The sequence below is a fragment of the Tachyglossus aculeatus genome, chromosome 11, assembly GCF_015852505.1.
Source record: "Tachyglossus aculeatus isolate mTacAcu1 chromosome 11, mTacAcu1.pri, whole genome shotgun sequence".
NCBI classification, from domain to species: Eukaryota; Metazoa; Chordata; class Mammalia; order Monotremata; family Tachyglossidae; genus Tachyglossus; species Tachyglossus aculeatus.
The window spans coordinates 55,357,044-55,383,910 of NC_052076.1; the positions used below are offsets into that span (position 1 = coordinate 55,357,044).

At 43.5% G+C, this 26,867-nt stretch overlaps 1 protein-coding gene across 1 annotated transcript; it reads right to left on the reverse strand.

Moving 5' to 3' along the window:
- On the reverse strand, positions 1-26,017 carry CCDC113 (coiled-coil domain containing 113). Its single transcript, XM_038754071.1, has 9 exons — positions 25,882-26,017; positions 22,411-22,537; positions 20,550-20,711; positions 18,010-18,165; positions 12,831-12,911; positions 12,227-12,382; positions 8,401-8,508; positions 4,716-4,871; positions 1-198 (listed from the first exon to the last, which is right to left on the reverse strand). Exons 1-9 carry the CDS (start codon positions 25,986-25,988, stop codon positions 121-123), a joined length of 1,131 nt encoding a protein of 376 aa, XP_038609999.1. The 5' UTR covers positions 25,989-26,017; the 3' UTR covers positions 1-120.
- Positions 26,018-26,867: the final 850 nt, after the last annotated feature.

Below are 26,867 nucleotides of genomic sequence, written 5' to 3' on the forward strand. Positions count from 1 at the left end.
TGAACACTGGTAGGGATTTGCTTAGAAGTTTTGTATTTTATTCACAGACAAGATATCTCTAATTTTCCAATTTCACTGTCTTGAGAAGTTGGACTCAAGCATAACCTCCGGTTGGCTGCCTTAGAGCGGAACACGCATCTGTGCTTGTTTAGCCATTTTCATTTGATTCCAAGTTTTGTGGTAACCTTTTAAGGACAGCTGCAGAAGAAGAAAACAATTGGTTCTTACAGGAATAGTAGAAATAATACAAGCAATAACAGCGTTTACTGGACACCCATTGGAAGAGTGGTACTGTACTAAGTACTAAGACAAATAGTAGCACTTAACAAATACCATTCCTGTTATTAATAACGAGGACCGTACGCTCTTACAGGAGAGACACACACTCAAATATCTCCAACTAGAGTTGGAGATAAATGGCTTTGTACATTCGATTTGCTTGTCTCTGTATGCTTTGATAGAGAGAACGCTCTCAATCTTGTGCTATTTCGGTTTGTCAGATTGTTCTTTCCATTGGAAGAAAAACCCTGTGGCGTTTGGGGCTTAGCTGTTCATCAGTCTCACAGTGTGTGCCTACCAACTGCTAAGTTGTGGCAAGAACCCTCCACCCCCATCTTTCTGAAGGGGTTTCCACTCATTTAAACGAGAATCCTCTTTTTTTTCTTCTGCAGAGTAATTCCGGCGACTTTCCAGCTAAAAATGACTTCTTTCAATTATAGATTCAGATTTGATTTACTGAATAAAATAGCAGTTTGGAGCAGGAGGTGGAACTACGCTGAGATAAGCCGTCTGGAAAGTGTGCAGTCTGTCTGTGAGAATGGCAACACTACCCCAATTCCCTCTGCAATTTGTTTCCTCAGTCTATTGCGTCTACAGATTAATTTTGCCGTTGAACTGGCGATGGTGCTTCTTTACGCACAAGCTGTATTCCGCAGAATCACCCAATTTCTCTCTAATGCCGGTGTGCTAATTCGCTTTCCCCTTTTCTTCCAGAGACCCCTTCGAAGTATGGATACCGCTCTGTGCAGGTTCATCAATCACTGGGATTTATTGAGCGCTTCGTGTGTGCAGAGCACTGTACTAAGTGCTTGGGAGAGTACACAACAACAGTGTTGATAGACAGAAGGCAGCCTGGCTCAGTGGAAAGAGCACGGGCTTGGGAGACAGAGGTCATGGGTTCAAATTCCAGCTCTGCCAATCGTCAGCTGTGTGACTTTGGGCAAGTCACTTCACTTCTCTGGGCCTCAGTTCCCTCATCTGGAAAATGGGGATTAAGACTGTGAGCCCGCTGTGGGACAACCTGATCACCTTGCAACCTCCCCAGCACTTAGTAAGCGCTTAATAAATGCCATTATTATTATTATTACTCTGCACCCAGTAAGCACTCAGTAAATACCATCAGTTGGCGAATGGTAACCTCGTAACCTCCCCAGCACTTAGAACAGTGCTTTGCAAATAATAATAATAATGGCATTTGTTAAGTGCTTACTATGTGCAAAGCACTGTTCTAAGCACTGGGGGGGTACAATGGGATCAAGTTGTCCCACGTGGGGCTCACATTCTTAATCCTCGTTTTACAGATGAGGTAACTGAGGCTCAGAGAAGTTAAGTGACTTGCCCAAGGTCACACAGCAGCCATGTGGCGGAGCCGGAATTCGAACCCATGACCTCTGACTCCAAAGCCCGTGCTCTTTCCACTGAGCCACTAAGTGCTTAATAAATGCCATTATTATTATTATTATGCCCACAGAGAATTTGCAGCCTAGTGGGGGAGATGGACATTAATATAAATAAATAGATCAAAGAATATGTACAGAAGTGCTGCTGGGCTAGTTCCATACCAAAAGATGGCAAAGTGAGTTAAAGAAATCAGACCGGTAATGCCCAGTTTGATATCAAACAGCAGCCATGGTGAAGGAAGTGTCCCTGCCTTCCTCTATTTCCCCTCTCCCTAATCTACTATAATAATACCTGTCTCCCTCTGTACACTTTAAGCTCTTCGTGGGCTGGAATCATGTCTACCGACTCTGTTGGTACCAAGCTTAGTATGGTGCTCTGCACAGAGTAAGTGCTTAATAAATACCATTGATGGATTGACTGATTGATCGATCAATCCATCGATCATATTTACTGGGCGCTTACTGTGTGCAGAGCACTATCCTAAGCGCTTGGGAGAGTACAGTGTAACAGAGCTGGTAAATGATAATGATAATAAATAGTGATGGCATTTATTAAGCGCTTACTATGTGCAAAGCACTGTTCTCCCCCTTTTAGACTGTGAGCCCACTGTTGAGTAGGGACTGTCTCTATATGTTGCCAACTTGTACTTCCCAAGGTATTAGTACAGTGCTCTGCACACAGTAAGCGCTCAATAAATACGATTGATTGATTGATTCTAAGCGCTGGGGAGCTTACAGGGTGATCAGGTTGTCCCACGGGGGGCTCACAGTCTTAATCCCCATTTTCCAGATGAGGTAACTGAGGCACAGAGATTTTAAGTGACTTGCCCAAAGTCACACAGCTGACAATTGGCGGAGCCGGGGTTTGAACCCATGACCTCTGACTCCAAAGCCCGGGCTCTTTCCACTGAGCCACGCTGCTTCTCATAATGGTAGACCCATTCCCTGCCCACGGGGAGTTTAGTCTAGTGGATTGATTGGTTTCCTGCGTTTCTACAGTTCAGGCTACGCAAGGTAGAGGCTTTTTAGAGAAGCAGCTTGGCTCAGTGGAAAGAGCCCGGGCTTTGGAGTCAGAGGTCGTGGGTTCATATCCCGCCTCGGCCACATGTCTGCTGTGTGACCTTGGGCAAGTCACTTAACTTCTCAGAGCCTCAGTTACCTCATCTGTAAAATGGGGATGATGACTGTGAGCCCGAATGGGACAACCTGATCACCTTGTATCCCCCAGCGCTTAGAACAGTGCTTTGCACAAAGTAAGCGCTTAACAAATGCCATTATTATTACTATTATTATTATTATTTCTGCCTAAAATCCCCGCTAGCCTTTCCTACACCCCACTGCCACCTCCCTGGCAGTCCCTTTCTTGGCCTGTACGAAGTTGGAATCCATGGCCCCTACCCAACGGCTACTTCTGTAGAGCATCTACTGCAGGGACTAATCAAACTCTGACAGGAGATTATCATTGTGGGCAGGAATGTGTCTGTTTGTGTTGTTTATGGCATTTATTAAGTGCTTACTATGTGCAAAGCACTGTTCTAAGCGCTGGAGAGGATACAAGGTAATCAGGTGGTCCCATGGGGGGCTCACCGTCTTAAACCCCATTTTACAGATGAGGGAATTGAGGCACAGAGAAATGAAGTGACTTGTCCAAAGTCACACAGCAGACAATTGGCGGAGCTGGGATTTGAACCCATGCCCCCTTCTAGACTGTGAACCCACTGTTGGGTAGGGACCGTCTCTAGATGTTGCCAACTTGTACTTCCCAAGTGCTTAGTATGGTGCTCTGCACACAGTAAGTGCTCAATAAATATGATTGATTGACCTCTGACTCCAAAGCCTGTGCTTTTTCCACTGAGCCACGTTGTTATGTTGTACTCTGTAAAATGGGGATTAAAACTGTGAGCCCCCCGTGGGACAACCTAATCACCTTGTAACCTCCCCAGCGCTTAGAACAGTGCTTTGCACATAGTAAGCACTTAACAAATACCATCATTATTATTATTATTACTCTCCTAAGCGCTTAGTACAGTGCGCTGCACACAGTAAGCACTCAATAAATACAACTGAATGAATGAATCATCACCCTCACGGGGACCTCCTCCATTGAAACTTTAGCTCTACTGCTTTTGGAGCTGACCGCCCATATCCACCCCAGCGCTTAGTACGGTGCCTGGCACATAGTAAGTGCCTAACAAGAACCACAATTATTATTATTATAACTAAGACTCAAACTAAAATTAAAAGTTTCTAATTAAAGCAAAAAAAAAAAAAAAAACCCAATAGAATGATGCCCTGGACAGTTTGCTCCTTAAAACTTAAGAGGAGAAGCATGGAGTAATGGATAGAGCCCGGACTGGAGAGTCAGAAGGTCATGGGTTCTGATCCCGGCTCCGCCACTTGTCTGCTGTGTGACCTTGGGCAAGTCACATTACTTCTCTGGGCTTCAGTTACCTCATCTGTAAAATGGGGATTGAGACTGTGAGCCCCACATGGGAAAGGAACTTTGTCCAACCAATTTGCCTGTTGCCAGCCCAGCGCTTAGTAAGTGTCTGGCATATTGTAAGTGCTGAACAAATACCATCATTATTATTATTATTATTATTATTATTAAAACCAGTACCCTCTTGCTCTCAACCCCTTTTAATTTCCTGTCTCCTTGTTGCCCCTGCCTTTAAAATGAGAAGTTGGCACCTATGATTACCCTTATGCGTATGGATTTATTAGTGAAATCATATTATAATTCTCCAGTAGAACTTGGTTCTAAATAACCTACAAGACAATTACTGGCTAAAAACGGGCTGAGGGGAGCTTCCTTTTTCTAGATTTTATTAAGAGAACAAGCAATTTGAGGCATGTGTACAGAATGTGGATTCTTTCTGATCCCCCAAAATGATCTATTACCGGCAGTAGGAGAAAAAATTAGGCAATGCTGTTTGTTTGCTGTTAGAATAGTTAAAATAGCAGTTAAATGGTTTTACGAAGTATCTTGTTCAAAGTAAATAGAAAAATGTCCGTAAGTATACGTGGCTGTTTTACCTCTGCAATCTCTACTTTCCTCTCCCATATCTTGATACTCTTCTCAAGTTCAGAGCTCTTCATGGTCTCGTGGACATAACTCATTACATGAGGTACTTGATAATTTGAGAGCCGCTGCTTTAATTTCTTACTTAAACTCTCTGCTTGGGCTGTTTCCTAAGAGGGAAGAGACGAGAACAGACCAAAGTGGACGGTGTTTGTCGCTCTGACTTTTAGTGTGGGTTTGTATTAGCATCTCAGGATCACATTTTGTTTGCCAAAGATCACCTTTGTCTTTTGCGTTCAGGAAAAAATAGAAAGTCGCCCTGTTGTGAATGAGGTGAGGTTTTGATGTATTTGCAGTTTATAGATCTTGCAAGGTTCACAAAACTGATGATTCTCAGATCTTCCCCTCCCTCATAAGACCTCAGAGTGTCTGAATATAGTAGTGACATTGTTAACTTCATGCCTAATCCAAAGATTTATGTCCCATTCAAGAAAAAATTACTCAAAACACTCGACACAACAATTTGTTTTATCGTCTCAGAGCTTATCTTTGTACTCAAGACAAAAAGCAGTGTGGCCTAATGGATAGACGCTGAGCACATTGCGGGAAGGGAATATGTCTGTTTATTGTTATATTGTACTCTCCCAAGTGCTTCATAAAGTGCTTTGCACACCGTAAGCGCTCAATAAATACAACTGAATGAATGAATGAATGAATGAACCCAGGGCTGGGAAACAGAGGACCTGGGTTCCAATTCTGGCTCCACTGCTTGTCTGCTGTGTGACCTTGGACAAGTCACCTGATTGATCTGTGCCTCAGTTACTTCATCTTTTCAATGGGGATTAAGACTGGGAGGCTCCTCTGGGACACGGACTGTGTCCAGCCTGATTAGCTTGTATCTACGCCAGTGCTTAATATACTGCCTGGCACATAGTAAGCACTTTACAAACATCAATCAATCAATTGTATTTATGCCATTAAATATACATGTATATATATATATATATATATATATATATATATATATATATATATATATATATATATACTGAGCCCATTGGGTAGGGATTGTCTCTATATGTTGCTAACTTGTACTTCCCAAGCAATTAGTACAGTGCTCTGCACACAGTAAGTGCTCAATAAATACGATTGAATGAATGAATGAATATATAAAATATATAAAATATATAAAATATGTCCATAGACATGTTTACAAACAAATGGGCTTTCTAGGAATATCCTAATAGGAATATTATAGCAATTTATAAATATTATGATATATAATACATATAACCATATATAATATATTATTATACAGAATAATAAAAATCATAACAATTATTATATAATATAATACATTATTATACAGAAAATAAAAGTCATAGTAATTGTTATATATAATATAAAATAATATAATATAATGTGATGTACTGCAATGCAATATAATATAATACAATGCAATATAATATAATATAATATAATGTGCTGTAATATGATATAATATGAAATGATATAATTATATAAAATATATAATTATATGATATAATCTAATGCGTCATAATGTTATAATATATACACATAACATACTACATTATATAATCATACATAATTGTATGTAATGATATATAATGATATTATATATTATTATATTATATTATATTATATTATATTGTATTGTATTATATTAATGAATTTTCTATTCCTCAAAAATAGCATTTTCAATATTGTACTAAAAATACAATACAATAAGTTGTATTTTTGACCCTGTTAAATTTTTGCCAAGATGTGTTGTCTTTAGAGCCCCTCCTGTCAGATGAAAGCACAGATATAAGGGGTTTTCTCTCTACTCAAAAAATCTGGATTGAAGAGTTTGTATTTCCTGGTGTCTTGCTAGAACTGGAGTCGATAGGTTGGCTCCCCAAGCAATAGATGAAGGTGCCCCAGGCCCCTGGCCAAAAGGAGATCCCTGGGGTCATCAGAGGGGATGAGCTCATTATTCTTGAGGGGTCCCTCACCCTCCACGTGGTCATCTCCCATCCTCCAGGGCCATCAATCAATCAGTCAAATGTATTCATTGATCGCTTACTTTGTGCAGAGCACTGTACTAAGCGCTTGGAATATAACAGACACATTCATTCTATTTCTTCTGACGATTTGGACACCTGTCTCCATGTTTTGTTTTGTTGTCTTTCTTCCCCATCTAGACTGTGAGCCCACTGTCGGGTGGGGACCGTCTCTATATGCTGCCGACTTGTACTTCCCAAGCGCTTAGTACAGTGCTCCGCACACTGTAATCACTCAATAAATATGCTTGAATGAATGAATGAATTCCCTACCCACAGTGAGCTTATCAGGAAGATTTACTTAAGGCATCCTGGCTGCATGATAATATAACAAGACACATTCCCTGTCCACATTCATTCATTCAATCATATTTATTGAGTGCTTACTGTGTGCAGAGCACTGGACTAAGCGCTTGGGAAGTACAAGTTAGCAACATCTAGAGACGGTCCCTACCCAACAACGGGCTCACAGTCTAGAAGGGGGAGACAGACAACAGAACAAAACATGGAGACAGGTGTCAAGTCGTCAGAATAAACAGAATTAAAGCCAAATGCACAAATAACAAGCTTATCATGAGTGTGGCCTAGTGGAGAGTTAGAAGGATCTGCGTTCTAATCCCAGCTCAGCCACTTACCTGCTGTGTGACCTTGGGCAAGTCACTTAACTGCTCCGTGCCCCAGTTCCCTCGTCTGTAAAATAGGGATTTGAGCCCGGACCGTCTCTATATGTTGCCGACTTGTCCTTCCCAAGCCCTTAGTACAGTGCTCTGCACACAGTAAGCACTCAATAAATACGACTGAATGAAAGGGACTATGTCCAACCTGATTATCTTGTATCCACCCCATGCTTAGAAAAGTGCCTGGGTACATTGTAGGCACTTAACAAATACCACTCTGAATATTCTTATTATTACTTCAGGCAATCTGGCTGCGTGGCAATATCACAGACACATTCCCTGCCCACAACGTGTTTATCGTGAAGATTGACTTTAGACTTTCTGGCTGCGTGTACCACTCTGCCGATGGGGAGCTAAATATAGCGGTGTTAGATGGGAGGGGCGTGAAGAGAAGGGGTTTGTGCTAGAGGCTGAGCTGTATAGGCCTTTTCTATGTATGGAATCGCACTCTGGAGACTCCAATAGGCTTCCCAGCTGAGTCTTAATCTAGCTGTGAATGAGGTGACACAGATAGGGGAATGTTATTAATGTTTAATGACTGCTTACCGTATGAAGAGCACTATATAAGTGCTTGGGAGCACGTAATGAGAGTATAAAGAGGTGCTCCTTGCCCTTGATGAGCTTAAACGCCAACGGAAGGGACAGGCAGATCAAAATTGCACATAAACAGAGCAGGAGGAATAATATAGATACAACTGTCTGTTGTTGTACTCTCCAAGGACTTAGACGGTATTATGCCAGGCACTGTTCTAAGTGCCTAATGTCCCCCACTCACTCATTCAATCGTATTTATTGAGAACTTACTGTGTGCAGAGCACTGGACTAAGCTAGTAATGCTAGTTATGGCTTGCCCAATCCACCTTTGGAAGGGATACCATTTTTCTAAATGAAAAATCATCTTCTAAAGACATTCTTTGCCTGACAGACAGATTCACTGTAAGGGCTTTATCTCCTCTTACCTCTTCTCTTAGTATGATTTCCCTTTCAATTTTCTCCAGCATTTCTCTTTTCAAGGAGATCTCTTTTTCCAGGCGTCTGGATGTCTCCATCACATTCTGCAACTTTTGCTGGAATCAAATATATGTGGTATTCGTTAATTGCTTACTACATTTCTGGCATGGAGTCAGAGGTCTTGGGTTCAAATCCCAGCTCCGCCACTTGTCGGCTGTGTGACTTTGGGCCAGTCACTTAACTTCTCTGGGCCTCAGTTACCTCATCTGTAGAATGGGGATGAAGACTGTGAGCCCCACGTGGGACAACCTGATTACCGTGTATCCCCCCAGCGCTTGGAACAGTGCTTTGCACATAGTAAGTGCTTAATAAATGCCATCATTATTATTATTATTATTAATAGCTCTGAGCCGATCAGATTGGTCGCAGTCCCTGTCCCGCATGGGGTTCACCATCTTAATCCCCATTTTACAGATGAGGTGACTGAGGCACAGAGAAGTGAACCGGCAAGTCACCGAGAAGAGCAGATTTCAACGACCTGAAAAAGATGGGGATTCTTAAACTGCCATGGAAACATGAAGACAGCTCCCCACTCCAGGAATGAGATGATGATGGTATTTGTTAAGCGCTTCCTCTGGGTCTCTACGTTAAGATACAAGCCAACCGGGTTGGACACAGTCCCTGTCCCATGTGGGGCTCACAGTCTCGATCCTCCAGGAGGCCTTCCCAGATTGAGCCCCTTCCTTCCTCTCCCCCTCGTCCCCCTCTCCACCCCCCCATCTTACCTCCTTCCCTTCCCCACAGCACCTGTATATATGTATATATGGTTGTACATATTTATTACTCTATTTTACTTGTACATATCTATCCTATTTATTTTATTTTGTTGGTATGTTTGGTTTTGTTTTCTGTCTCCCCCTTTTAGACTGTGAGCCCACTGTTGGGTAGGGACTGTCTCTATGTGTTGCCAATTTGTACTTCCCAAGCGCTTGGTACAGTGCTCTGCACATAGTAAGCGCTCAATAAATACGATTGATTGATTGATTGATTGATTGATCCCCATTTTACAGCTGAGGCCCAGAGAAAGTGAAGTGACTTGGCCAAGGTCACACAGCAGAAAAGTGGCAGAGCGGGATTAGAACCCAGGTCCTTCGGACACCCAGGCCCGTTCTCCATCCACTAGGCCGTGCTGCTCCCCCGGTAGGTGCCATCATACTTAAGTGGCCACTCTGGCCGCCCCAGCAGGGGCAGAAAAATCCAGTAGAGTGGGCAACCCAGTTCCAACCCTGGGCACCTCTTTTTCCATCTCCCTCCACACCAGTCTCGGAATCACCACTTACCTTTAACATCTGATGGGGAGTCGGCTCCGTGGATCAGGAGCAGAGATCTTATCAATCTATCCATTGTATTTACTGAGGGCTTACTATCGATCAATCAATCAATCGTATTTATTGAGCGCTTACTGTGTGCACAGCACTGTACTAAGCACTTGGGAAGGACAAGTTGGCAACATATAGAGACAGTCCCTACCCAACAGTGGGCTCACAGTCTACTGAGCGCTTGGGAGAGTAATAGTGATGGCATTTTGGCAAGCGCTTACTATGTGCCAAGCGGGGAGGATACAAGGTGATCAGGTTGTCCCACGTGGGGCTCACAGTTTTAATCCCCATTTTACAGATGCGGTCACTGAGGCTCAGAGAAGTTAAGTGACTTGCCCAAGGTCACACAGAAGACATGACCCATGACCTCTGACTCCGACTCCAAAGCCCGTGCTCTTTCCACTGAGCCAGGCTGCTTCTCTAAATAAACAGATTTAGCAGACACATTCCCTGCCCACAACGAGCTTACACACTGCTTACTATAGATTCGCACTGAAGATCTGGTTTTTCATTCTTGCTCCGACACGGTGGCCACAATAGGGAAGTAGCATGGCCTAGTGGGAAGAGCACAGGCTGGAGAATCAGGGGACCTGCTGTGTGACCTTGGGCAAGTCACTTAACTTCTCTGTGCCTCAGTTTCCTCATCTGTAAAATGGGGATTAAGACTGTGAGCCCCATGAGGGACAGGGACTGTGTCCAATCTGATCGGTTTCTATCTACCCTAGTGCTTAGTGCGGTGCCTGGCGCATAGTAATTGCTTAACAAATACCCTAAAAAGTCACTTACCTTCTTTGCGCCTCAGTTCCTGTTCAATACCTGTTCTTCCTCCTACTTAGACTGTCAGCCCTACGTGGGATTTAATTATCCCGTACCCATATCAGCATTTAGCACAAGTGTTTGGCACATAGTAAGTGCTTAGCAAGTATTACTATTATTATCATTGTTGTCGCTGTTGTTATTATTAGTATAAGCCTATTCTTGTAAAGTGTCCAAGGTTGTTTGATAGTACAAGAGGGAAAACAGTGTTCCCGGTTTCTGGATTAAAGGAATATCTTTAGGTATTCTCCAGCTATCATTTCTAAAGGCAAAAATAGTCTCCTGTTTGTCTGAGAGGTATATTGACTGCAGGTGAAGTAAGATTTTCCACCCCTGGGTGAAGTGAACAGATGTTTAGTATTATCATCATTAGCCCCACATAGAAGGAGGTGGAGGTGGGGGTGGAGGGGGAGAATTGGGGAAGGGGGTGGTGATGGGAAAGGAAAAATTCAAGCTTCAAGGGAGAGGAAGGCAGAATTCCAAATGAAATGGGATCGGGGTTTGCTCTCTTTATTTTTGTCCATCCCAATTAATAATCTTTCCCCCACCCAAAGGTGCCCCCAGGAACACTTAGCCTCGAAGAACCTCACCTACTTCATGTCTAGAGTAATTTTTTAGGAATGTCACGCCTCTACTACTTCCTGTTTGGGGGGTGGGGATGGGAAGAAGCAGAACTTAAAAGTTCAGCTTCAGGATCTGTGTGCATCCTTCCGACTTTCTCGCTCCCAACCAACTCCTCCTGAGGACCTGGTTGGCTATCGCCCCTCCCCTAGGCTGGAATGTGACCAGTAATTTCATTCATTCATTCAATCGTACTTATTGAGCGCTTACTGTGTGCAGAGCACTGTACTAAGCAATTGGGAAGTACAAGCGCTTAGTACAGTGATGGTTTGTCTGTCTAGATAATGGTATCTATTAAGGGCTTACTATGTGCCATGCACTGTTCTAAGCCCTGGACTGTACTAAGTGCTTGGGAGAGAACAATTCAGTAGAGTTGGGAGACTTGATTCTTGCCCTTAAGGAGCTTATAATTAATTCATTCAATCATATTTATTGAGCACTTACTGTGTGCAGAGCACTGTACTAAGCTCTTGGAAAGTACAATTCAGCAACAGATAGAGACAATCCTTACCCAACAATGGGCTCACAGTCTAGAAGGGGGAGACAGACAACAAAACAAGTAGACAGGCATCAACAGCATATAAGATATATAATTATAATGTAAGCTCATAGTGGGCGGGCAATTTGTCTACCAATTCTGTCACACTGCACTTCTCCCAGGCGCTCAGCACACCGCTCTGTACACAATAAGCGCTCAGTAAATGTGATCGATTGATTGCTAGTCACGGAGCTGCTGTAAGCTTCTTATAGGCTGGGAACACATCTACCAACTCTGTTGCACTCTCCCAAACTCTTAGTAGGGGAGCAATAGATATCCTCATCTATTTCTAGAAAGTGGCTTCCAGCTTCTTTGCCCTAGGCCTCCGATGGATTTTAAAAATAGGTTTTAGAATAACCCATCCCTCTGCCACATGAGGGAACTGTTCTCAGCCCCTTCGCCTCAGAAAAAAGGAAATACCATTGATCGATACGTTACCGACAGGGAAAGTGGCGAAATACAAGGATTTACAAGGCTTACTTTGTAGGAGTTGAGAACTTGGAGGGTGTTTCCCGCTGTCATCTTTAACTGAAGCAGTTCTTGGTTCTGCTCGTCGATCTTCTCCAGAAACTGAGCATTCTCAATCTTCAGCTGCTGAAAGTCGACTTCGTGGAGAGCTTCGTCAACCTCTTCCTTCTACAGCCAGAAAGGAGCACAGGGCTGAAAAGAGATCCCTCTTCCGAGTTCAATCGATGGTTACAATCTGGGTGCTTTTGGAAGTGAGATTTAAAGATATTTTATCCTTCAAACCCCAAAACGGGAAAGTTGCCTCAATTTTCCTGAAATTTACAAAGCTGGAGAGCCTCCCGTGGCCTAACTGACATTTTAAGAAGGCTTCCATCCCTGTGGTTCTCACATTATACAGTACTGTGATATCCTCATCTATTTCTAGAGAGTGGCTTCCAGCTTCTTTGCCCCAGGCCTCCGATGGATTTTAAAAATAGGTTTTAGAATAACCCATCCCTCTGCCACGTGAGGGAACTGTCCTCAGCCCCTTCGCCTCATAAAAAAGGAAATTCTCTGCAAAGACCTGACAGAATCCTTTCTGATTTAGCCCGGCTTGACATCCCGGCTCATCACAAACCTGTTTCAGGTGCATTAGTATTTTTTTCTTCTGGACTTTGAGAGAGATATTCTTCAGTCGCAATTTATCTTTCAGGACCTCCTGAAAAACAAGAGACGTTTAATCCTTTTCTTTTCTTCTTTCCTTTTGTTTTGAGCTCTGTAGTAATAGTCAGAAAGGGTTTTAATGCTTCACTTTAGATCCGCCATGAGTCAGGGCTCAGTACAGTGCTTTGCGCAGAGTAGGCAACAAATCGTGTCGCTGTCAGATCATTTCCCTGGTTACTGGCTAGCTCTAAAAATAGAGATGGTGACTTGTCTGCTGTGTGACCTTAGGCTCACTTAACTCCTCTTTGTCTCAGTTTCCTCATCTGTAAAATGGGAAGTTCATCATATTCTCTCCTACTTAGACTGTGAGCCCCAAAGGGGCAGGGACTGTGTCCAGCCTGATTATCTTGTCCCAACCCCAGCGCTTAGTACAGTGTTTGGCACATAGTAGGTACTTAAATACCATAATTATTATTAATTATCAGTAGAAAAGGCTAACTTGGGTAAGACAATCAGGTGCAGAACTGACTGGATTTAAGGGTTTGGGCTAGAAATTCCTGCCAGCTCTAACATTTTTTTAATAATATTTGTGTCAGGCGCCGTTCTAAGTGTGGGGTAGATACAAAGTGATCAGGTTGGACACAGTCCATAATAATAACAGTTATTATTATTATTGCAATTGTTAAGCACTTAATAATAATAGTGATGGCATTTATTAAGCACTTACTATGTGCAAAGCACTTTTCTAAGTGCTGGGGAAGTTACAAGGTGATCAGGTTGTCCCATGGGGGCTCACAGTCTTCATCCCCATTTTACAGATGAGGTAACTGAGGCACAGAGAAGTTAAGTGACTTGCCCAAAGTCACCCAGCTGGCAATTGGTGGAGCGGGGATTTGAACCCATGACCTCTGACTCCAAAGCCCAGGCTCTTTTCCACTGAGCCATGCTGCTTCTCTAATCAGTTACTATGTGCCAGACACTGTTCTAAGTGCTATGGGACATGCAAGAGATTTGGGTTGGATACAGTCCCTGTCCCCTGTGGGGCTCAAAATCTCCAGTGGCTACCAATCAATCTGCGCATCAGGCAGAAACTCCTCACCTTGGGCTTCAAGGCTGTCCATCCCCTCGCCCCCTCCTACCTCACCTCCCTTCTCTCCTTCTCCAGCCCAGCCCGCACCCTCCGCTCCTCTGCCGCTAAACTCCTCACCGTGCCTCGTTCTCGCCTGTCCCGCCATCGAATCCCGGCCCACGTCATCCCCCGGGCCTGGAATGCCCTCCCTCTGCCCCTCCGCCAAGCTAGCTCTCTTCCTCCCTTCAAGGCCCTGCTGAGAGCTCACCTCCTCCAGGAGGCCTTCCCAGACTGAGCCCCTTCCTTCCTCTCCCCCTCGTCCCCCTCTCCATCCCCCCATCTTACCTCCTTCCCTTCCCCACAGCACCTGTATATATGTATATATGGTTGTACATATTTATTACTCTATTTATTTATTTATTTATTTATTTTACTTGTACATTTCTATCCTATTTATTTTATTTTGTTGGTATGTTTGGTTCTGTTCTCTGTCTCCCCCTTTTAGACTGTGAGCCCACTGTTGGGTAGGGACTGTCTCTATGTGTTGCCAATTTGTACTTCCCAAGCGCTTAGTCCAGTGCTCTGCACATAGTAAGTGCTCAATAAATACGATTGATTGATTGATTGATTCATCCCCACTTTACAGATGAGGTAACCGAGGTCCAGAGAAGTGAAGCGACTTGCCCGAGGTCACACAGCAGACAAGTGGGGGAGCCGGGATCAGAACTCCCAGCCCCGGGCTCTATTCGCTAGGCCACGCTGCTTCTCTACTGAATGTCTATTTCCTGAGTGCCGATTTGTTGTGTTCCCATAGTATCATTCTTTCTTTCAGACAAATTCTGACACCTCCACCAGAGTATCATTCTTTCTTTCAGACTTAATCCTGACACCTCCACCTCTTCATTCCCATGACCGTGGTCCGCGGATGGCTATAAAAGGAATGCAACATATGATGATATTTGGAGAGCGGATTGCAAAGCGGATTGGAGAGTGCCAGCTATTTGTCTCAGGTGTTTCTTTATCGTATGGTAATACATACCCTGATCTGGTGCTGAAATGAAAATAAAAATAATAAAGCCCGACCCGTCCTCGGGTGAACCTGATCATAATGCCATTATTATTATTATTATTATTATTATTATTATTATTATCATTATTATTATTATTATTATTATTATTATCATCATCATCCCAGGAACGAACGGGCTTTCTGAAGGAGCCACCGGGTTCAGGACTTTGGGTAAGAACAAGAAGCAGTGTGGCCCTGTGAAAAAGAGCCCAGGCTTGAGAGACAGAGGACTTGGCTCTGCCTCCTTCCTGCTATGTGACCTTGGGCAAGTCACTTACTTCATTTCTCTGTGCCTCAGTTTCCTCAACGTAAAATGGGGATTCAGTACCTGCTCTCCTTCCTGCTTAGACGGCAAGCCCCGTGAGGGACAGAGACTGCGTCCGACCTGATTAACTTGTATCTAGCCCACTGCTTAGAACTGTGCTTGACACGCAGTAAAGCACTTAACAACTATCATAATAAAAAATAAGTGATTTTTTAATAAATCACTTAATAATAAACAAAATAAATAAAATAATAAATAAATAAATATAAATGCATAAATAAATAAAAAATAAATAGATAGGTAGATAAATAATTAAAAAAAGTGGAGCAGCGTGGCTCAGTGGAAAGAGCCCGGGCTTTGGAGTCAGAGGTCATGGGTTCGAATCCCGACTCTGCCACACGTCTGCTGTGTGACCTTGGGCAAGTCACTTCACTTCTCTGGGCCTCAGTGACCTCATCTGTAAAATGGGGATGAAGGCTGCGAGCCCCATGTGGGACAACTTGATCACCTTGTATCCCCCCCAGCGCTTAGAACAGTGCTCTGCACATTGTAAGTGCTTAATAATGCCATCATTATTATTATTATGTGTTAACAATTTATTTATAAATTTGTAATTTATTAATTGAATGGAAAAGGCACAGGGTTGGGAGGCAGGAGATGATAATAATAATAGTTATATATTTAATATAACTATATAGTATATATTATATAAATATATAATTTATTGTATATTATAATATATTTTTATATATAATAATAGTTATAATAGTTATTATAACTGTGGTATTTGCTAAGCACTTACTATGGGAGGCAGGAGATAATAATAATAGTTATATATTTAATATAACTATATAATATATTATTTAACTATATAATTTATTATATATTATAATATATTACAATATATTTATATATAATAATAGTTATAATAGTTATTATAACTATGGTATTTGTTAAGCACTTACTACATACCAGGCACTGTACTAAGTGCTAGGGTAGTTACAATGTAATTAGGTTGGACAGAGTCCCTGTCCCACGTGGGGCTCACAGTCTTAATCCCCATTTTACAGATGAGGGAACTGAGGCACTGAGAAGTGAACTGACTTCCCCAAGGTCACACAGCAGAGAAATGGCAGAGCCGGGATTAGAACTCAAGTCCTTCCGACTCTGGGCTGTAAACCACACTGGTTCGTGTCTGGGTTCTAATCTCTGCTTTTCCATTTGCCTGCTCTATGACCTTGGGCAAGTCACTTTACTTCCCTATGCCACTGTTTCCTTCTCTGTAAAATGGGGTTCTTCTTCCCTCTTCCTCTTGAACTGGGAGTCCCGTGAGAAACAGGGACTGGATCCCACCTGATTATCTGGTATCCTCCACTTCCCCATCCCCCCCGCCTTACCTCCTTCCCCTCCCCACAGCACCTGTATATATGTATATATGTTTGTACGGATTTATTACTCTATTTATTTATTTATTTATTTTACTTGTACATATCTATTCTATTTATTTTATTTTGTTAATATGTTTGGTTTTGTTCTCTGTCTCCCCCTTCTAGACTGTGGGCCTGCTGTTGGGTAGGGACCGTCTCTCTGTGTTGCCGACTTGTACTTCCCAAGCGCTTAGTACTGTGCTCTGCACACAGTAAGCGCTCAATAAATAAGACAATGACTGAATGAATGGTCTCTACCCCAGCACTTAATACAGTGCTTAGAGCCTAATAAGGGCTTAATAGCATTAATAATAATAATTGTTTATAGTGTTATAAAATAATACTGTATTCTATGTTGTTCTCTCACATAATAGCATCTGCTTTCATCTTATTATTATTTTGGTATTCGTTAAACGCTTACTATGTGCCAAGCACTGGGGTAGATATCAGAGAAGCAGCATGGTGTACTTTATTTTATTTTGTTAATATGTTTTGTTTTCTTCTGTGTCTCCCCCTTCTAGACTGTGAGCCCGCTGTTGGGTAGGGACCGTCTCTATATGTTGCCAACTTGTCCTTCCCAAGCGCTTAGTCCAATGCTCTGCACACAGTAAGCACTCAATAAATACGATTGAATGACTGAATGAATGGTCTCTACCCCAGCACTTAATACAGTGCTTAGCGCCTAATAAGGGCTTAATAGCATTAATTATAATATAATATAATTGTATTATAATATAATAATATAATACTTGTTTATAGTGTTATAAAATAATACTGTATTCTGTTATTCTCTCATATAGTAACATTAGATTTTATCTTATCATTACTTATTATTAAGTAATAATAATATTATTAATAATATTAATAATTATTAATAATGATAATTGTTTATGGTGTTGTAGAATAATACTGTATTCTATGTTATTCTGTCATATAATAACATCTGCTTTCATCTTATTATTTTGGTATTCGTTAAACGCTTACTATGTGAGAAGCACTGGGGTAGGTATCAGAGAAGCAGCACGGTGTACTGGACAGCCCACAGGCCTGGGAGTTGGGGAGTCTGCTGTGTTACTTTGGGCAAGTCACTTTACTTCTCTGTGCCTCAGTTACCTCATCTCCAAAATGGAAATCCTGGGACAGGGACTGTGTCCAACCCGATTGGCTTATATCTACCCCGGCGCTTAGTACAGTGCCTGGCACCTAGCAAGAGCTTAACAAATGCCATCGTTATTAACACTTAATCGGATCAGACGCAGTCCCTGACCCACATGGGGCTCAGAGACTAAGTAGGAGGGAGTGAGAACACTTTCCCAGACTCACCCTGAGTCGGTTCTTATCCTCCATGTATTTCATTATCTTCTGAGTGGCCAGGATGCTTCCTTTCTTCTTGGGTATGGTTTGAAGAATATCCTTGTCGAAGTCCTGCATGGCTTTCTTAAGTTCCGCCCAGTGGATTTCCGCTTCCTCCAGGATGGCCTAAAGAAGTTGGGCACAAACGTTAAGGGAACTGCCCGGCAACGTGCTCCGAACTTTGAGCTGGCAAGGAGTGTGAGGGAAAAGAATAGGGATTTTGGCTACCGTTTGTTCGCTCAAGGCTTTAAAGATGTCTGGCCTTTTCAAAAGATCAAGCGGATGGTCAGTTCCTCTTTGTAGATCAAACAGAGTGGAATGAAAAACTCTCCTCAGCTGAAGGAGGTGCTTCGAAAATAGGGGTGGGGTTGGTGCAGATCTGGAGCCCGACTGGAATTTTTGCAGGATTCGTGATTTTTCAGAACTCTTTGCGAGGCCTGAAAAACTACTCCTTTGGCGAAACAGAGATACAAACAACACAGAATGCTTCTGTAGAAACAGGTATATAATATTAGGAGTTTTGTAGCAGAAGGCGGCCTAGGAAATTGGTAATCAGATATAAAACTATATAAGGCAATCTGATCAATCATCTGTGGTACTTGCTGGGCACTTACACTATGCAGAGCACTGTACTAAGTACAACAGAGTCGGTAGACGTGATTCCCTGTTCTCAGGGGGCATACGATCTAGCGGAGGAGTTTACCACCTGAGAAGCATCTAGATATTTTGCCCAGGTGTAATCTGATTTCAGGCTCTTACAGCACTGTTTTTAGCCCCAAGTTCCCTGCTCAATAGAAGCCTAGGAGTCAGGAGGATCTGGGTTCTAATCCCACCTCTGCCATTTGTCTGCTGGGTGACCTTGGGCAAGTCGCTCCACTTCTCTGGGCCTCGGTTCCCTCATTTGTAAAATGGGGATTTAGAGTGCGAGGGACAGGGATCAGGACCAGCCTTACAACCTTGAATCTGCCCAGCGCTCACTGCAGTGCCTGGCACAGAGTGAGTGCTTAAAAAATACCATTGAAAAAAAGCCTCCTCCTCATCAATCGTATTTATTGAGCGCTTACTGTGTGCAGAGCACTGTACTAAGCGCTTGGGAAGTATAAGTTGGCAACATATAGAGACAGTCCCTACCCAACAGTGGGCTCACAGTCTAAAAGACTCAGAGCAGTCTAAAAGACTCAGAGACACAGTCCTCAGAGCAGTGGGGAAGGAAAGAAGAGACTGACATGAGCAAATCTTCTTCCCAAAGGCACGCTCTTTCTATCTTGAGCATTTCATTTCTCTATCTGCCTCCCCCTCTAGACGGGAAGTTCACTGTGGGCAGGGAACGCATCTACCGCCTGTTATACTGTATTCTCCCGTGCTCTGCACGCAGTAAGTGCTCAATAAATACCACTGCTAAGTTGCTGCTATGGGGCTGGACAGCAGCATATCTGGTTGAAGAGGTCCTTTCTGCACCTCTTCTTCCCCAAGATATCTCCCAACCTTCCCCCGCCTCAAGGCAAGCTTCTCGGTTCTATCCCTTTTTGGCCATTCGCCCGCCGGATGACCTTGGGCGGGTCATTCAACTTCTCTGTGTCTCAGTTTCCACCCTTGTGACATGGGGATTCAAATCCCTGCCTGGACACTCTCAAGAAGAGTAAACTCTGAGACGGAGGTCATTGTATTTTGGTGACCCTGTAATTTCAGGAGAGCTGCCGTGATAAGAGCAAAAGAAAAGCTCAGAGGGGACCCTAGCGCAATAACTTAAGCGCTTAGTACATTGCTCTGCACACAGTGAGCGCTCAATAAATTGAATGAACGAATAACACTCTTCCGACTAACAGCAGAGGAAACTAAACATTCCACGGCCACTTGCAGTTCACACCTGTCCCAAAGGTAGTCAGAAAAGTGAAGGAGAATAATGATCAGACGAGCACTGTAAAGATTATCTAAAGTTACTGAACAGTCAGGTGACCCTCAAATTGACAATTTAATTAGGGCCACAACCCCCCCAAAATATGGCCTAGGGGTCTGAGGTCTGCACAGCTGCGGTCTTCTCCACAATCACGCCCACTCTGCTTAAAAGGAGGAAGCTGAAACAAGTCGGTTAATGGCTTATCCAGCTGGCTTATCATCATCAATCGTATCATCAATAGTATTTATTGAGCGCTTACTGTGTGCAGAGCACACAGTATCATAATGCTTTCAGCAGTCGAACCGGTAGAGGAGGATGATTGCCATTTGGAAAAGTACGTATGAAATCGATGAATAATTGACCTTCAGACATTTAAGCCTGGGCACTTTGCCATTCCCAGCCCATCCACCGCCGTTAAGGATTAAGAGGTTCCATCTCTCAGAAATCAAAGTCTTTGAAAGAGAGAACTTTCATTCATTCATTCAATTGTATTTATCGAGGGCTTACTATGTGCAAATACAACCACAAACAGACACATTCCCTGCCCACAGTGAGCTCACAGCCAAGAGGGGGAGAACGCAGCAGATTGTCTTCTTCTTGGTGTTTATTTTACCTCCTGATTTTGCAGCTCCCGTTCAGAATTGGCCCTCATCCGCCTTATTTCTTCCTTGGTTTCTTCCAGCTCCCTTTGTCCCAGTTCGTATTTTTGATCCACTGTTAAGCTGATGAGACGTTCCGCTGTGGCCCTGGATTTGGATTTCCGTCGATTACGTAACTGCCATTGGGAAATAGAAAGATACCGAGGGGGAGGCCGTCAGCTGGGTGAGCCAGGAAGCAAATCGTATGACCCCGGAGCCCACCGAGATGGATAGAGAACTTTGGTCGCTACCGTGATACCTCAAGCCCATCTGGAGGAGGAACATTGATAAAATGTCCTGATGGGGAGGAAAGCTGGAGAGAAAGTGATCGATAGTCAATTAATTGATTAATCAATCACCTAGGGAGTGCTAGACATTGTACCGAACCCTCGGAGATGGGACCTGGCAAAAGTGGCAGAAATCAATCAACCGATCCTATTTATTGAGCGCTTACTGTATGCAGAGCACTGTACTAAACGCTTGGGAGAGTACAATACAACAGAGTTGGTAGACCTGATCCCTTAATGCTGTTTGATTAATGGACTATCTCTGCTCTTTGGGGAAAGAATCTCAGTAGCATTTTTTTTACGGGAGGAAAGGTAACAAAGTTTCAGAGAAAAAACTGTGGCCAACTAACAGTATTTACTGAGTGCTTACTGGGTGCAGAGTAATAATAATAATAACGGCATTTATTAAGTGCTTACTAAGTGCTGGGGAGGTTACAAGGTGATCAGGTTGTCCCACAGGAGGCTCACAGTCTTCATCCCCATTTTACAGATGAGGGAACTGAGGCCCAGAGAAGTTAAGTGACTTGCCCAAAGTCACAAAGCTGACAATTGGCGGAGCTGGGATTTGAACCCATGACCTCTGCCTCCAAAGCCCAGGCTCTTCCCACTGAGCCACGCTGAGTACTGTACTAAACGCTTGGGAGAGTACAATACAGTAGCATTGGTAGACATGATTCTGCCTTCGAGGAACTTGCAGTCTAGTCAGGGAGACAAACATTAAAATAAATTATAAAGTCTGCCATGTTACCTTGGGCAAGACACTTTACTTCTCTGTGCCTCAGTTATCTCATCTGTACAATGGGAATTGGGACTGTGAGCTCTATGTGGGAGATGGATTCCGACCAACCTGATTATCTCGTATCTACCCCGGCGCTTAGAACAGTGCTCGGTACATAGTGAGGGCTTAACTAATATCATTATTATTATTATTATTATTTGCCAAAGTACAAGAATATGTACATAAGTGTCAGGGGCCTGGGGTTGGGATGAGTATCGAACTACTTAGGCGGTAAACACTCAAGTGCATTTACGGACTGAAGTTGAATGTAGAGAACCTATCTAGAATAGCGTTAGATTGTAAACTCACTGTGGGCAGGGACTGTGTCTATCAATTCTGTTACATTGTACTTTCCCAAGTGCTTAGTACATACAGTGCTCTGCACCCAGTAAGCTCTCAATAAATACCTGGATTGAAAAGGTCAGAAACCCAAAGTGAGAGTCCTTATTTTGATGAAAGCTGAGAAGGCTTTACCTGTAAATTGAGCCCTAACCTGCCCTTTTCTCTCTCTTTCTCATATGTTTAAGGGTACGAGCTATTCAGAAAAAAAAAAAAACAAACCCATCACTATTGACAAAATTTGTGACGGAAAATTCCCCTTTCCACACTTGTCAGGAAAGCCACCGTGAGGCCGCTGAAATGAGAAACAGACTGGGGAAAGAAACAGATGGCTTCGTGGAGTGAGACGCGAACTGACAAGCGGATCCTGAAATAGTCCTCCCACCTAGAGACACAAACTCAATGTAAAAATGTTACAGCTAAACACGGTACCTGGGAAAAGTCCACCGAAGAGGTTTTGAAATCTGTCATTCGTGAGCCACGCTGCTCTTTTGGCTCCAGTTTATTGAAATATTTTTCAAACATCTCGGTCTCGATTTTGAGGGTGGCGTTTTCATAGCTGCAAGAGAGAGGGACGTAGAGTGAGTCAAGCCTGGCCGTTCAGAATTTGTGAAGCCGACAGGTCTGTGGTCAGTTTCTTGCATACTGTCCGTGGGGGCTGAAGAGAAAAAAAAAGCAGATGAAACTCAAGATCACAAGTTTAGCCTCGACAAATCTACCGTACGAGATCGAAAGCCCCATCTGGGCCACCACATTCTTGAAATTGCCCACACCCACAGCGTTCAGATGTTTCCTTTGGTTTATGTTTTCTCAGTTATTTTATTTCCAGGACCAAACAGATGGAATATTCTACTGGAAATGCATTACGAGTGGAGGGAAGTTTGCAACAGACGGCTCTGGAAGCGTTAGAGAAGACAGTCCTGTTTCATCATTTGCAGGCTAAGAAAATGACTTTTTAGCCTCCTCAAGGGCAAGTAAATGATACGGGTTGGAAGCAATCTCTAGCCTGAACCGAAGGAAATGTAAAAAAATAAGCAGGGGGGGAGGTGGGGGGAAGAGTCAAAACTTGTATCTCTTCTGTAGTATCGAGAGGTCTATGGCTACATCTTCTCTGGGATTTTTCTAAACCAGCATTTAAATCAGCGTTTAATAAATGAGAATGAATAAATGAATCAGCGATATGTAATGAGTGCTTACAGTGCTAGAGCAGTGTACTAAGTGCCTGGGGAGAGAATAACACAATATAGGACGTAGATTCAATTCCTGCCTTCAAGGAGCTTGTAGTGTAGTTGGAGGAGGCAAACGTTAAAATAAATTAGGTTCACGAGCGCTGTGTAGCTGGGGAGAGGTGAGTATCAAAGCGCTGAAGGGTGATCATCATCATCAATCGTATTTATTGAGCGCTTACTGTGTGCAGAGCACTGTACTAAGCGCTTGGGAGATGCGGGGCTGGGGCGGGGAAAGCAGCTAAGCTTATAAAGGGAACAGACCAAATGCATAAATGGCACAGAAGGGAGGGCCAATATTGGGGGAAAAGAGGTTTAATCAAGAAAGCCTCTTGAGAGTGTGATTTTAGTAAGGCTTTGAAATAGGGAGAGTGGTGGTGACTCAGTGGATAGAGCACAGGCCTGGGAGACAGAAGGATCTGGGTTCTAATTCCACTATGCTACTTGCCTGCGGGGTGACCTTGGACAAGTCACTTCACTTTTCTGTGCCTCATCTCTAAAATGGGGATTAAGATCGAGTCCCATGTGGGACATGGATGTATCCAACCCGATTAGCCTGCATCTACCCCAGCGCTCAGTGTAGTGCCTGGCACACAGTAAGCGCTAACAAATACCTTAAAAAAGTGTGGCAATCTAGGGCCATTTTAATCTTTTTCTCGTATCTATAATGATGATAATTTTGGCATAATGCTTATACTGCAGAGCTCAATTAATATTAAATGATAGAAACATAATGAAATGGGCTTGAATTAAATATTAACTTGATGATGGCCCTTTTAGAACTAAATACTTTTTTAAAGATTGGCAAGAGCTCAGTAAAGCTTATTCCTCAGACGGGAAGACGGTCGATAGTATTCTTGGCCGATTCCACAATTGCTGTATCGCATTCAACCACTTCTTTGGTTAAGTGGGACTGAAACTTAATGAAAGGTAGGGATGCCATAAAAGATTAAAAGCGGTAAAATACAAACAAAGCACAGTTTTTAATTATAACTTCATAGGGGAGCTGAGTGGCCGGCCTAGTGGAAAGAGGTGTCAGAGGATCTGGGTTCTAATCCCTGCCCTGCCGCTTTTCTGCTAGGTGGCCAAGCCACTTGACTACTGTGTGCCTCAGTTTCCTTATCTTTAAATTAGGGATTAAGGTCGTGAGCCCCGTGTGGGACAGGACCTGTGTGCCACTCGATTATCTTCTATCTACCCCAGCACTTAGTACAGTGCCTGGCACATAGTGAGTGTTTAACAAATACCACAGTTATTATTATTATTATAACTAGACTGTTCTCAGTTATAAGTCCTCTAGACCAAAAGTTCGCTGTGGGCAGGTAACGCATCTTCCGACACTGTAGTCTCCCAAGCGCTTAGTACAGTTTTCTGCACAGAGTCAGCCTTCAACAAATACGATGGACGATAACTATAAATCTTCCCTCTCTCATTCAAGAGAAAGGAAGAACTGGTCTGGACATCTTGTCCCTCCTCCACCTTATTCCCATTGCCCGGTGCGGTTTTTCCCAGAGTCTTTATAGTAGATAGAGCACGGGCCTAGGAGTCATGGGTTCTAATCCCGGCTATGCAGCTTGTCCGCTGTGTGACCCTGGGCAAGTCACCGCCCTTTTCTGCGCCTCAGTGACCTCATCTGTAAAACGGGCAGAGAGACTGTGAGCCCCACGTGGGACAGGGACTGTGTCCAGACCAATTTGCTTGTAGCCACCCCGGCGCTTAGTACAGTAACTGGAACATAGTACGCGCTTAAAAAACCCTCAATAATTATTATTATTCTCTGTCTTCAGTTACCTCATCTGTAAAATGGAGATTGAGACTGTGAGCCCCTTATGGGACAGTCCAACTCGATTTGCCTGTATTCACTCATTCATTCAATCGTATTTATTGAGCGCTTATTGTTTGCAGAGCACTGTACTAAGTGCAGCGCCTAGTACAGTGCCTGGAACATAGAAAGCGCTAAAAAAAACCCATAATTATTATTATTGTCTGTCTTCAGTTACCTCATCTGTAAAATGGAGATTGAGACTGTGAGCCCCACATGGGACAGTCCAACTCGATTGGCCTGTATCCACCCCAGCGCTTAGTACAGTGCCTTGCACATATTCATTCATTCAATCATATTTATTGAGCGCTTACTGCGTGCAGAGCACTGTACTAAGCGCTTGGGAAGTACAAGTTGGCAACATATAGAGACGGTCCCTACCCAACAGTGGGCTCACAGTCCAGAAGTAAGCGCTTAACAAATACCATCACTGTACTTTAGGCAAGTCACTTTTCTAGACCGTGAGCCCGTTGTTGGGTAGGGACCGTCTCTATATGTTGCCGACTTGTACTTCCCAAGCGTTTAGTACAGTGCTCTGCACGCAGTAAGCGCTCAATAAATAAGCGCTCAAAAAAAACAGCGCTTAGAACAGTGCTTTGCACATAGTAAGCGCTTAATAAATGCCATTTAAAAAAAATACGAGTGAATGAAAAGTCGCTTAACTTCTCTGTGCCTCAGTGACCTTATCTGTAAAATGGGGATGAAGACTGTGAGTCCCCCGTGGGACAGCCTGATCACCTCGCAACCTCCCCAGCGCTTAGAACAGTGCTTGGCACGTAGTCAGCGCTTAATAAATGTCGTTATTATTATTCTTCTTCTTGTAATCCGTCGCGCGGAGCGGAGGCACGGAGGTACCTGAGGTCCTCCACTATCCCAAACAGCTGGAGCACCGGGAATGTCGCCTTTTCCCGGATGAGGGATTCGGCCCGGACGCTCTCCGTGTCATCCTCCGGCAAGGCCATGCCGCCCCGTCGCTAGGGTAAACACCACGGGCCGCCCAGGGATGCTGGTTGCTAGGGGCAACGTCACAGGGCCGCGACGGGGCGGGCACGCGTCGCTATGGTTACCGGTCCACCGCGCGTCGAGGGACGTTGGTTGCTAGGGGTGACGTCACTAGGCTGCGACGCGCCTCTGCGTTGCCATGGTTCCCAGCCCTCCCCCCCCCCGCTAATAATAATAATGATGATGATCATCGTCATCATCAATCGTATTTATTGAGCGCTTACCATGTGCAGAGCACTGTACTAAACGCTTGGGAAGTACAAATTGGCAACATAGAGAGACGGTCCCTACCCAACAGTGGGCTCACAGTCTAAAAGGGGGAGACAGAGAACAGAACCAAACATACTAACAAAATAAAAGAAATAGAATAGATATGTTCAAATAAAATAAATAAATAAATAGAGTAAAAAAAATGATGATGATGACGATGATAATGCGTTCGCGCCTAAAACTCGCACTTCCTGCCCGCAGAGCGAGATTAATATCATAATGTAAAATTAATAATAATGCTGATGATTCATTCATTCAATCGTATTTATTGAGCGCTTACTGTGTGCAGGGCAATGTACTAAGCGCTTGGGAAGTACAAGTTGGCAACATATAGAGACGGTCCCTACCCAACAGCGGGCTCGTTAAGCGCTTACTATGTGCCAATCACTGTTCCAAGCAATCGTATTTATTGAGCGCTTACTGTGTGCAGAGCGCTGTACTAAGCGCTTGGGAAGTACAAGTTGGCAACATATAGAGACAGTCCCTACGCAACAGTGGGCTCACAGTCTAAAAGGTAGTTACAAGATAATCAGATTGTCCCCCATGGGGCTCACAGTCTTAATCCCCGT